Source organism: Scomber japonicus, chromosome 1 (genome assembly GCF_027409825.1).
Source record: "Scomber japonicus isolate fScoJap1 chromosome 1, fScoJap1.pri, whole genome shotgun sequence".
In the NCBI taxonomy this organism is placed as follows: domain Eukaryota; kingdom Metazoa; phylum Chordata; class Actinopteri; order Scombriformes; family Scombridae; genus Scomber; species Scomber japonicus.
Window position 1 is genome coordinate 39734451 of NC_070578.1, and position 13731 is coordinate 39748181.

Here is a 13731-nt window from a genome sequence, read left to right on the forward strand (position 1 = left end):
TAGAAACACAGTATATGGCTACTATTCCCAAACACACGTACGTCTCTTTAACCCTCCTGTTGTCCTCGAGTCAAGGAAGGAAGGGAGGAAGAAGGAAGGAAATGAGGGAGAAGGAAGGAAAGGAGTGAGACAGGAAGGAAAGAAGGATGGAAATGAGGGACAAAGGAAAGAAGGAGGAAGAAGGAAGGAAATTAGGGAGAAAGGAAAGCAGGAAAGGAGGACGAAGGAAGGAAATGAGGGAGGGAGGAAGGAAGGAAAGAAGGGAGAAAGGAAAGCAGGAAAGGAGGACGAAGGAAGGAAATGAGGGAGGGAGGAAGGGAGGAAGGAAGGGAGGAAGAAGGAAGGAAAGGAGGGAGAAAGGAAAGGAAGGAAAGAAGGACAGAGGAAAGAAGGAAGGAAGGAAGGAGGGAAAGGAGGAACAGTCGGGAGGACGACAGGAAGGTTAAACAGTCCAGAGCTGCAGTGTTTCTTATTCTCTACATGCTGAGTTCAGAGTGTAAAGTCTGTGAATGAGCGTGACCTCCAGATCCCTGAGGAGGACCGGCTGCGTCTGGTCCTGTCCCGGCCCAGATCGGGTGCTCGTTCCTGGGCAGAGCAGCTCCTGGCCGACTCCACCCAGCAGCAGGCGGTGGAAGTCCTCTCGGTCCAGCAGCCGATCCATGTTCTGCAGGAAGAAACCTTCACAGAACCTGCAGAGCTCAGCGGCTCCATGATGCTGCAAACACAAAGTCAGAGACAGACGACATGATTCAGTTTCATATTAATCAATAATACTGATTAATGAGCTTCAGACAGGACTCAATAAAAAGTGTCTGATACTACAATTATGATGTGATTTGTGATATTAGAGGGAATTTACTAATTGTTTTTTTCACTTAAGTATTTTCTTCTTCATTGAAAAACATTAAAATGATGATGGTGTGATGTTTCTTTGAATGCTATTTTAACACATTTTTAACTCTTTTGATTTATGCAGTTGGCCATATTATGATTTCAATAAAACATTGATTAATTTCAGTCTCAGTGCACGAGACAAAAATGTTTATTGTCCCTGTAGAAGCTTTATTGTCAGTATATTTAGGGTCAGACAACAATATAACTAAATTTAGGTATCACTCCCTGAGGCATAAGGAAAGAAGAAACTCCACAGGATGCCTTAAAGTGGAATTAATTAAATAGAAGTTGGTTGAGCACTATCTCCAATTTTCCTCCTTTTTCTGTAATAATATCAGCTTCTTTTTATCTAACCGCAATTATTATTATTATTATTATTATTATAATACTAGAATTATGATGTGATTGGTGATATTAGAGGAAATTTACATTTATTTTTCACATAAGTATTTTTTTTCTTCATTAAAAAACATTAAAATGATGATGATGGTTTCTTTAAATGCTATTTTGACACATTTTGACTCTTGATATATGCAGTTGGTTAATTTTAGTCCTAGTGCATGAGACAAAAATGTTTATTGTCCCTGTAGAAGCTTTATTGTAATTATATTTAGGGTCAGACAACAATATAATTAAATTTAGATAGCACTCCCCCTGAGGCATAAAAAACATTTAAGACAATTGAAAACTATTGAAGACATAAAAAAAACATTAGAAGTAGTCAATAAAGTGAAGTGTGCAATTATAAAAGGTGCAAACGCAGCAGACAGCAGCAATAGAAAGCACTTTGTAAACAATTAAAGCATTTTTAAGGCTCACCAGTTATATTATTAACCAAATTTAGATTTAATAAGGGCAATAAAGTGGAATATGAAAGGTGCAATTGCAGCATAGTGCCATGTCACTTATTAGAAAACTTCTATGGAAACTCCACAGGATACTTAAAGTGGAATTAATTAAATAGAAGTTGGTTGAGCACTCTACAATTTTCCTCCTTTTTCCGTAATAATATCAGCTTATTTTTAAAAAGAAAAGAAAAAACAATTGCCACCCATAAAATAAATCATTGACCAAACTTGTTGTAAATTGAATGCAGAATTAAAACATATAAACTATCAAATCTAAACATCTAAGACTAATCTCATGCTGAGGTTAAAAGTTAGAGACTCGTCTGTATGGTAGCGTTTTTCTTTAGTCCAGACAGAATCTCTTTTCTCTCTCCGTGTTCGTTACGTTAGCTTGCGTTACGTTAGCTTTTGTGACGTTAGCTTTCTCGCTCCGTGTTCGTTACGTTAGCTTGCGTTTCCGTACCTTAGCGGTTTGGTAGATGTTGACGACGTTGTCCGGATTCAGACTTTGTGACAGTTTCATCTCACAACATCTCAGCAAAGCTCTGAGCTGGAAGAAACTGGCCACCGGCAGCAGCTGCAAGACAAACACAAACAAACAAACAGTCTTTACACGTTAAATAATGTAAATAACAATAAAACATCTGCAAAATATTAACATCTATTTTTCAAGACCTACACACACTTTAAGTTTCATTTGGCCTTTAAATGCAACAAACTTAAAAGATTAAAGACATTTCATAGACATTTTACTTATTATTTATTCTCCAGGAAAACAGAAGATTATTTATGAGGGAGGAAGGTATTTGTTCTAATTCATATCTTAACCCTTACATACTGTTCAGGGTCAAATTCTACCCATTTTTCACATTTAAGAGCTCAAAAAACTCTATATACACATTTATTTTAGCCGGCCTTTTCCTAACATGACCCCAAATATACAAAAATGGAAATAAAATGCATCAGTTTTTTTGTTTTTGTGCAGCTGAATGTACAAATTAGATCTGTATTGATTAAAAAATAAGAATATTCATCATATTCTATAAAATGTTCTCCTGGATTATAAAATAGTGACTGTGAATGTGCTTTTTTCCATAACATTAACCAAACATTTATTGTTTATTTATTAATGACTGATGGGGAATTTATGAATGTGAATTGGTATAAACATGAATTATGAGTCAGAATATGAACAATATGAGCTTTTCATCATCAATGTAATTTATGTCAAATCCAGTAATGAATCTCAGTGGTCAGGATAATTACAATGAGATTTCTTTCATACTTAAATGAGTAATAAATATATAAATAAAAAGGAAAAATACTGCAGGTTCTGTGTGGTGTAACTCCATAAATAAAAGCTTATTCTGACCATTGATAAAAACCAAAGTATTAAAGCAAATACACCATTTTACTTTGATTTACTCTCAAAGATAACAGATGAGAGATTTTTACCTTCATGGCTTCAAAGTGTGACACAGTGAGTCCGTCCGTTCCTCCGCAGTACAGAGACTTCATCATCATCTGCAAACAAACACACTTCAGTAAATCCAGTCTGATCCTCTGAGCGTTAAACTGTCAGTCTCATCGATAACCAACGATAAACGGTCCGTTAGTTACCTGGAAGGTGCTGTAGGTCATGTGACTGATGTGGACGATGTTGTCGGAGGAATCGCCGAGCATCTGTCGAAATCTGACGAGACGGAAAACAGAATAAAAAGGACACGTTAATTAAAGATTCAGACTAGTTTTCCTTTTATCTTCATTCTAACTTACATTTCCCTCAGCTCTTTTATAATGAATGTAGTTTATTAATTGATTACTAAATCTACTAAAAGGCATGTTAACTCAAAGCTGGAAATAATAATAAAAATGTATTGAAATTGTAGATTGAAAATTGTAGTTTGCTGACATCTAGTGGAAGATGACTTTAATTTAAAAGGTTATTTCATGCAGTTACTTTTAATTCAACACTGATGTGAAAACTGTCCCTTGTGTTTTTCTTCATAATAATACATTTTATTGATTTAGTACTTTTAATACAGAGCATCATAATAAAAATCTGACATTACATTATGAGGCAAAATCATTTAAAAGTGGAATAAACATAATTAAATAAAACAAATCGGTTCCCGAGCTATAATATTATATATAATATCCTCCTTCATATATTACGGATTTTTATTGACTGGTCAACCAATATTTGTTATAAATTTTAGAAAATGAATATTATATTTCTTATGCTGTTTCATTTTGTCATGTTTAAGTTGCATAATATTACAGTGTGATAAAAATATACTCAATGTTCCTCATTTTGATCGAGCATAAAAAGAGCTTTAAAACAACATTAAAGGGTTAAAATCTCAGATGTTCGAGCCCTGAAGTAGAAACTAACAGCATGAATCATGATTAAAATACATAAGGAGAAGAAGAAGAAGAAGAGAGATCAGACCTCTCAGATGCCGACATCAGCAACACCCGATGAGCGAAGAACGGACGTCCGTCCACCATGAACGTCACATCGGACATCTCCTGGTTGTTCAGGAAGTGAATATCTGAGGACAGAGACGAACGTTTAATCCTCCAGGTATGAGTCAGATTCAGGAAATCACTTTGGAGCTGCAGAAACTTAATTCATGAGTAGTCTTGGTCTTAGATTGTCAGGTTAAACTATTTTAATTAAAGTTGCATAAATATTGAGACTGACTTAATTATCCTGACGTACATTAGTGACTTTAAGTGTTATATGTAAACTCTGGGGCTGTGTTCAAAACCACATACTACATACTTATATACTTCTATACTACACACTAAAGGACCAGATAGTAAGCAGACCGTTTACACTGTAGTAAACTACACAATTACCCACAATGCATTTGGTTCCTACCCAAGCTGAAATCATCAGGCTGAAGCTGATTTCATTTTTAAAAAGGTATGTATGCTTCCTGCTTTCAAAATAAAAGCACCAATTCTATCGTTATGGTTTTCTTAATAATAAAAGGCAACAGGTGTTTTATTTTGTGAAATGACAGGAAGTGACTTGAGCGGCTCCGAATTCTCAGGATCAAAACTTTAAACAGGTGTTATTTGGACACATTAGCGTCACATTGTGGATCTAAAGGGCTACTTTACTTTCTTCCTAAAAAGGTTAGAAATGTGGATAAAGTGGTTTATTTACAGAGTTAGAGCTAAAATGAAATCAGCTTCAGCCTGATGATTTCAGCTCGGGTAGGAACCAAATGCATTGTGGGTAATCGTGTAGTTTACTACAGTGTAAACGGTCTGCTTACTATCTGGTCCTTTAGTGTGTAGTATAGAAGTATGTAGTATAGAAGTATGTAGTATGTAGTATAGAAGTATGTAGTGTGTAGTATAGAAGTATGTAGTATGTAGTATAGAAGTGTGTAGTATGTAGTATAGAAGTATGTAGTATGTAGTATAGAAGTATGTAGTATGCGGTTTCGAACACAGCCAGGATCTATATTCATGCAGCTGCCCCCTGGTGGTCAGATGACGGCAGTGACCCGTTACCCAGCTGTGTGGACAGAGTGACGTCCATCGCTGGGATGTGAGGAACAGGAGAGACGCTGTAGCAGTGAGAGAACACCGACGCCAGCCTCTTAGTGATCACGTAGTCCTGCAGAGGAAACACACACACATCCATCAACATGTTAAATAAGGTTTAACCTTCCTGTCGTCCTCCTGGGTCAAATTGACCCCGCCTGTTTTGACTGTTCCTTCTTTCTTTCCTTCCTTCCCATTACCTTCCTTCTTTCCTCCGTCCTTGCTTCCTTCCTTCCTCCTTCCCTCCTTCTGTTTTTCTTTCCTCCCTTCCTTCCTCCCTCCTTCTTTCTTTCCTTCCTCCCCATTACCTTCCTTCTTTCCTCCGTCCTTGCTTCCTTCCTTCCTCCTTCTGTTTTTCTTTCCTCCCTTCCTTCCTCCCTCCTTCTTTCTTTCCTTCCTCCCCATTACCTTCCTTTTTTTCCTCTGTCCTTCCTTCCTTCCTCCTTCTCCTTCTTTCTTTCCTTCCTCCCCATTACCTTCCTTCTTTCCTCGGTCCTTCCTTCCTTCCTCCTTTTCTCTTTCCTTCCTCCCCATTACCTTCATTTTTTCCTCTGTACTTCCTTCCTTCCTCCTACTCTCTTTCTTTCCTCCCCATTATCTTCCTTCCTTCCTTCCTCCATCTTTTCCTTCCTCCCTCCTTCCTTCTCTCTTTCTTTCCTCCCCATTACCTCCCTTCTTCCTTCCTTCTTTCCTCCCTCCCTAAATAAAACAATTATTTTCCTAACAGTTGAGCTGTAGGTTAAAAAGTTAAAAATAAAATAACCATTATTTTAACTCGGTTAAAAACATCAGCCAATATTATAATAATATATAGTAATAAGTTAAATAGGTATCTACTGTACTCATAGTCTGATAAAACAATTATTTTCTAACATTCAGCTTTCACACTTTCAAAATCCTTATGTGAGCTGTAGTGGAATAAAAATGAAACTTCAGATGTTGTGATTTGACTGTTAACTGTAGTAGAAATGATCAGATATAAAAGAGATAAACACCTTGCTGGTTTCTAACATGCTGAACATGAGCGGGACGCCTGTAGACAGCAGCTCGGGGCTGTAGTCCTCCGTCCTGATGGAGGGAAACTCTGTGAGGAGACACACGATGACTTCGTCTCTGCACAGCTGCTGAGCTCTGCGGAGACACTCCAGCCAGATGTGGATCCTCCAGGAAACACCTGGATCCAGCAGACAGGAGAATAAAGGATTAATATATGTTTGGAGTTTAACCGTCCTGTCGTCCTCCTGGGTCAAATTGACCCCTTCTGTTTTGACTGTTCCTTCTTTCCTTCCTTCCTTCCTTCCTCCTGTCTTTCTTTCCTCTCCCTACCTTCCTCCCTTCCTTCTTTCCTCTGTCCTTTCTCCCTCCCTCCCTCCTTCCTTCCTTCATTCCTCCCTCCCTCCCTCCCTCCCTCTCTCTTTCTTTCCTCCCTTCCTTCTTTCCTTCCTTCCTCTTTTCCTTTCTCCCTCCCTACTTCCTTCCTTCTTTCCTTCCTCCTACCTTCCTTCTTTCCTTCCTCCCTCCTTCCTTCTTTCCTCTGTCCTTTCTCCCTCCCTCCCTCCTTCCTTCCTTCCTCCGTCCTTCCATACCTTCCTCCTAGCTTCAGTTCACAGTTCTTTCCCTTATTAAAGTTTGTCTTGATTTTGATTAAAACATTGACGATTCTTTCTCCCAAAATTCAGCTTTATTGAGTCTGTGGTGTGAAAATTTAACAGATCATTTATAAAAGGTTGTGCAAATCATCAAAGTCAATCACTGAAATGTGACTCACCCATCTCTCTGAGCTCCATGGTAACATCCAGGTAACCATGCTCAGCGCTGTAGTACGCTGCCTGCTGCAGAGCTTTCATCCTGGCTTTACACAGTCTGGGAGCCGGGCTCAGGGAGTCTGGAGCTGCTCTGGTTCTTCTCTCCTCCTCTTCCTCATCCTCATCCTCTACTCCTTCAGCCAGGATCTCCTCCAGAGACAGGATGTCCTCCTTCCTGGGCTGAGGTTGCAGCAGCAGCCTCCTCAAAACGTTCCTGCAGAAGAAGACGAGACAGCTGCTGATTACTGATTACTTCACCAACACTGAGATTCACTTTAAAAAGGAAAGCAGATGTTGCATGAGCACTTTTCATGTGAATTACTTCAACTTATGCACTTGTTCCCTGGCTGCGCCTAGAAATCCTGTCCATAAAGATTATGAACAGGATCAGTCACAAAGGGCAGCCCTGGCGGAGTCCAACCCTCACTGGAAACAAGTCCGACTTGTTACTGGTGATGCAGACCAAGCTCTAACACCGGTCATACATGGAACGGACGGCCCTTATCAGGGGGTCCGGTACCCCATATTCCCGGAGAACCCCCCACAGGACTCCCCGAGGGACACGGTCGAATGCCTTCTCCAAGTCCACAAAACACATGTGGACTGGTTGGGCAAACTCCCATGCACCCTCAAGGATCCTGCAGAGGGTGTAGAACTGGTCCACAGTTCCACGGCCTGGATGAAAACCACACTGCTCCTCCTGATTCCGAGGTTCGACTATCCAACAGACCCTCCTCTCCAGCACCCCCGGATAGACCTTACCAGGGAGGCTGAGGAGTGTGATCTCCCTATAGTTGGAACACACCCTCTGGTCCCCCTTCTTAAAAAGAGGGACCACCACCCCAGTCTGCCAATCCAGAGGCACTGCCCCCGATGTCCACGCAATGCTGCGGAGTCTGTTTAAAGGGTTTTAAACAGTCCGGTATAAACGTCTCACCTGTGTCCATGTGCTGCAGCATAGCTGAAACAGTTCATGTCTTCATACAGCGGTGATGTCAGAGAGTTCCCATGATGCACTCTGAGCAGAGGATCGGCTCCGTAGTTGAGCAGCAGACTCACCATCTCATAGAAACCTGAGAAGAAGAAACGACACAGTTAATGAACCAGAGCGAAACTAAAAGAGCTTCTTCTGGTCGGTTCATGTTAGGGTTCAGTGTCAGCAACACCTCAGAGTTTAAAGTGTCAGTCTGGACAAACACACACACACACACACACACGTTTCTACTACCTTGTGGGGACCCTTGACTGGGTTCCAGCCTTTCTAAAGGGTCTAGAGTCGTAATTTTAACTCCTAAATTCATTGTAATTCTGTTTGAACAAAAAAATGACTTGAAATATCAATAACTCTCACATACATTTGAAACCTGAATTTTGCCCCCCTCATTGGGACCTGTAATGCTAACGTCTATTAGCATACAATTGACATCACCTGTTAGCCACAGTACAATTCATATTCAGTATTTGAACAAGTGTTGGATTGAAACCCTAACCCTGACCCAGGTGGCTAATCGCTAAGCTAATACAAAGCCAACATGCTAATAAACACCCTTACACACTTTGTCAGGAAAAGGTCTCCACCACTGCAGTACCGTGTGTGAACTCTGGGGTCCACACACAATTAGGAAAACCAACCCTGTGGGGACCTTTTTTTCTCTTTTTTTTCTTTTTTTTTTAAAATTGCACCAGGCCAATCAGGAGGCTGTTTGCTATTGATTCCACTGCTCGGTCCCCACGGGTTAGTAATATGTCAGGTTGCGGTCCCCACCAGGATACAAAAAAGCACACACACTTGTTCAGGTGTTCATTATAACGTTACCTGCAGCAGCAGCGAGTTGCAGCGGTGTCTCAGCTGAACTCTCCTGACCGTCCAGCAGCGCTCCGCCTTCTACGTCGGCTCCAGCCTCCAACAGAAGCTGCAGGAAGAGGAGACGATGTTACACTGTTAGAGACCAGTTTACATAGAGATGATCCGTTCAAGCAGCCTAGACCTTTATAAAGAATCACTTTAATACACTGCTGTGGAGATGGAGACTGAGAAACACCAATAATGTGAAGGACTCTGTCTCAGCAGGGAACTAATAAATATTTCACGACTGCAGGCCGAGAAATATTTCAGAAACTAACCCAGTAAAACCACAAATGATCATTTTCACACATCAGTTTTTGTGCAAATTGAACAAACGAATTCTAACATGTGAATTAGTGAGATTCAGACTTACTGAATGGGGTTTCACTGCCTTTTAGTACATGTAATACATTATCTGTGTTATTAAACTGCTTATTTGGAAGGAAGGAAGGAAGGAAGGAAGGAAAGACAGGCTAAAGGAAGGAGGGAAGAAAGGTAGGAAAGACAGACAGGGAAGGACAGACAGACAGACAGATGGAAGGAAGGACAGAAGGAAGAAAGGGAGGAAGGAAGGAAAGAAGGAAGAAAGGAAGGAAGGAAAAGAAGGTAGGAAGGACAGAAGGAAGAAAAGAAGGAAGGAAAGAAGGGAGCACAGATGGAAGGAAGGAAGGAAGGAAGGAAGAACAGATGGATGGAAGGAAGGAAGGAAAAAAGGAAGGTAGGAAGGAAAAAAGGAAGGTAAGAAGGACAGATGTAAGGAAGGAAAAGAACACAGGAAGGAAAGTGGGCCGGATTGCTCCCCTCAGCGGGCCGATTCTGGCCCACGGGCCGCATGTTTGACCCCCCATGCTCTAACCTGAGTGACAGACAGGTGACTGTGCAGCACAGCGAAGGTCAGAGCCGCCCAGCGCCGACTGCCAGGATGAACAGACGGGTGACGAACCGAGCAGGGTGGGACCTGAACGACACAAACAGAGACACACACACACTTCAGTCACTTCAGAAACAGCTGAGTCAGAAAAGTTTTTATTTATTTATTTATTATTTTATTATTATTTGTATGTTGGAGCTGCAGGAAGCCTCAGGTGTGTTTTTACCAGGAGGGGAGTTCTGGTCCTCTGAAATGAGGCCAACGCGGAAGTAACTTAGAGCTGCATTCTATCAAAAGGCCACCAGGGGGCGACCGTCTCTATACAAGTCAATGGAGAATTCACCAACTTCTCACTTGATTTCTAACCTCAGTAAACGTTTTCAAAATGTGTTTATGGTCTCAATCGCTAGTTTAAAGCCTTCTTCAATGCAGTATGATGTTCATTTGGGACATTTTGGCCTCCCTGATTTTATATGTGACGATAAATCAGGGTATGCATTAGGGCGTGGCTACGTCCTGATTGACAGGTTGATTGACCAATGTCCTCGAGATCCAGCCCTCGCAACCATAGCAACCTCCCCGCTCCACCCACGGCCCCGCCTCATGCCCATATAAGTAGAATCCGTGTTTTTATTTTTCCCAGCATGCACCTGAAATGTTCAAGATGGCGCTGCCTAGATTAGAAACTATTGGCTTCCGAGCAGCAGTCCACAAACCAATGGGTGACGTCACGGATGTTACGTCCATTTCTTTTATACAGTCTGTGGTTTTTACCTGCAGGTCCAGGTGAGCTCCGGCCTCGATGAGCATCTGAACCAGAGCTTCATCTCCTGCTGCAGAGGCGTACATCAGAGGAGTCATTCCCTGCAGACACACACACACACACACACACAGGTTTAATGTTGGAGTCTGAAAATCTACAGTATGTGTGTATGTATGAGTTCTCAGGAGATCTCAGTAACTTCTGCTTCATGACTTTACACCTGAGTGACATCATAGTGACATCATCACCCCCTGCCCCCCCCCTCACCTGGTCGTCCATGGTGTCGACCCCGTCGGCTCCCAGCAGCCGTGAGGCCTGAAGGACCAGATCTGCTCGTCCACATGAAAGCATCCTGAAGCCCAGATCCAGCTGGAACTTTGCTGAAGCTGCTTCAGCGTCCAGAACCTTAAAGGACTGAAAGCAGCACTCAGACCTGCAGAGAGGAAATGGGGGGGGGGGGTTTACTGCTTCATCTTCATCATCATCATCATCATCATCATCATCATCACCACCACCAATGTCTTCATTATCATCATCATCATCATGACCATCTTCATCATCATCACCACCACCACCATCACCACCATCAACACATCTTCATCATCACCACCATCATCATCTTTATCACCATCACCACCACCAATGTCATCATCATCATCATCATCAATATCATCATCATCATCATCAATATCATCATCACCATCGATATCATCACCATGACCATCATCATCTTCATCATTATCATGACCATCTTCATCATCATCACCACCACCATCATCACCACCATCAACACATCTTCATCATCATCACCACCATCATCATCATCTTCATCACCACCATCATCTTCATCATCATCACCATCTTCATCACCACCATCATCATCATCTTCATCACCACCATCATCTTCATCATCATCACCATCTTCATCACCACCATCTTCATCACCACCATCATCATCACCATTACCACCATCACCACCACCATCATCATCACCATCTTCTTCTCCATCATCACCATCTTCATCACCATCACCCTTATCTTAACCACCACCACCATCATCATCACCACCACCACATCATCTTCATCATCATCATCATCAGTCAGCGATCTTCATCATCTTACTTCAGCTGTCTGGGTTCACAGTCGAGTCCCGGCAGCAGCTGCCTGGCCGTCTGTCTGACATCATCGCTGTCCACCAATAGGCTGCAGCGATGCTCGGCGTGCACCACGGCGATGCGGATCCACTCCATGAGAGGAGGGAGGAGCAGGAACGGCCTGCAGGAACAGGAAGTGGGTTATACTCATTTTACTCTCTATTTTTATTTAAATAGTGAAAAACGAGTGTAAATATGTAGATCAGGGGAGTCAAACTCATTTTCATTCAAGGATCATTAAAAAGAAGGGAGGGAAAGAAGGAAGGAAGAAAGGGAGGAAGGACAGATGGAAGGAAGGACAGATGGAAGGAAGGAAGGAAGGAAGGAAGGAAGGAAGGAAATAAGAAGGGAAGGAAGGAAAGACAGATGGAAGGAAGGGAGGAAGGACAGAAGGGAGGGAGGAAGGACAGAAGGAAGGAAGGAAGACAGGCAGGAAGGACAGATGGAAGGAAGGACAGAAGGAAGAAAGGGAGGAAGGACAAAAGGAAGAAAGGACAGAAGGAAGACAGGGAGGAAGGACAGATGGAAGTAAGGGAGGAAGGACAGAAGGAAGGAAGAAAGGGAGGAAGGACAGATGGATGGAAGGACAGATGGAAGAAAGGAAGGAAGGAAGGAACAAAGAAAGGATAAAAGGAAGGTAGAAAGGACAGTTGGAAGGAAGGAAGGAAGGAACAAAGAAAGGAAAATAGGAGGAGGAAGAAAGGGAGGAAGGACAGATGGATGGAAGGATAGAAGGAAGAAAGGGAGGAAGGACAGATGGATGGAAGGACAGAAGGAAGAAAGGGAGGAAGGACAGATGGATGGAAGGATAGAAGGAAGAAAGGGAGGAAGGACAGAAGGAAGAAAGGGAGGAAGGACAGAAGGAAGAAAGGGAGGAAGGACAGATGGATGGAAGGACAGAAGGAAGAAAGGGAGGAAGGACAGATGGATGGAAGGAAGGAAGGAAGGAAGGAAGGAAGGAACAAAGAAAGGATAAAAGGAAGGTAGAAAGGACAGTTGGAAGGAAGGAAGGAAGGAACGAAGAAAGGAAAATAGGAAGGTAGGAAGGACAGATGGAAGGAAGAAAGGGAGGAAGGACAGATGAAAGGAAGGAAGACAGGGAGGAAGGACAGATGGAAGGAAGGGAGGAAGGACAGATGGAAGGAAGGACAGAAGGAAGAAAGGGAGGAAGGACAGATGGATGGAAGGACAGAAGGAAGAAAGGGAGGAAGGACAGATGGATGGAAGGACAGAAGGAAGGAAGAAAGGTAGGAAGGACAGATAGAAAGAAGGAAGAAAGGAAGGACAGATGGATGGAAGGACAGATGGAAGGAAGGGAGGAAGGACAGAAGGAAGGAAGGGAGGAAGGACAGAAGGGAGGGAGGAAGGACAGAAGGAAAGGAGGAAGAAAGGAACGAACGAAGAAAGGAAAAAAGGAAGGTAGGAAGGAAGGTAGGAAGGACAGATGGAAGGAAAAGACCACAGGAAGGAAAGTGGGCCGGATTGCACCCCTCAGCGGGCCGGTCTGGCCCACGGGCCGCATGTTTGACACACACATACACACACACACACACACACACACACACACACACACACACACACACACCTCTCTCTGCCCAGCGTCACAGTCGGAGGTTCCAGGTTGGGGTTCTCCAGCGACTCCATCTGCGGACTGGACAGGAAGTAGTAGAGTGTGTGGAGGGCGTCCGGCGCCCAGGATACCGACAGCTGATTGGCCGATCGAGTCGGGCTGATGAACGGACTCGAGCTGCGGAGACGCTGCATGTGACGCATCGCTCGAGACACGAGGTCACCTGAGAGAGAGAGAGAGAGAGAGAGAGAGAGAGAGAGAGAGAGAGAGAGAGAGAGAGAGAGAGAGAGAGAGGAGAGAGAGAGAGAGATAGAGAGGGAGAGAGAGAGAGAGAGAGAGAGACACATAGAGAGAGACAGAGAGAGAGAGAGAGAGAGAGAGAGAGAGAGAGAGAGAGAGAGAGAGAGAGTCATATT

At 42.8% G+C, this 13731-nt stretch overlaps 1 protein-coding gene across 1 annotated transcript in view; it reads right to left on the minus strand.

Annotated features, from left to right (window-relative positions):
* Positions 1-469: 469 nt before the first annotated feature.
* Positions 470-13731, minus strand: part of LOC128384619 (ankyrin repeat and BTB/POZ domain-containing protein 2-like) — a 34342-nt gene continuing 21080 nt past the window's right edge. The window contains exons 3-17 of the mRNA XM_053343936.1: positions 13331-13538; positions 11714-11866; positions 10859-11024; positions 10603-10692; positions 9814-9915; positions 8928-9024; positions 8049-8184; positions 7075-7325; positions 6302-6480; positions 5274-5379; positions 4195-4297; positions 3363-3435; positions 3198-3266; positions 2206-2319; positions 470-715 (exon numbers count right to left, since the gene is read on the minus strand). Coding sequence (XP_053199911.1) covers positions 470-715; positions 2206-2319; positions 3198-3266; positions 3363-3435; positions 4195-4297; positions 5274-5379; positions 6302-6480; positions 7075-7325; positions 8049-8184; positions 8928-9024; positions 9814-9915; positions 10603-10692; positions 10859-11024; positions 11714-11866; positions 13331-13538 — 2093 coding nt within the window. The remainder of the gene's footprint in view (positions 716-2205; positions 2320-3197; positions 3267-3362; positions 3436-4194; positions 4298-5273; positions 5380-6301; positions 6481-7074; positions 7326-8048; positions 8185-8927; positions 9025-9813; positions 9916-10602; positions 10693-10858; positions 11025-11713; positions 11867-13330; positions 13539-13731) is intronic.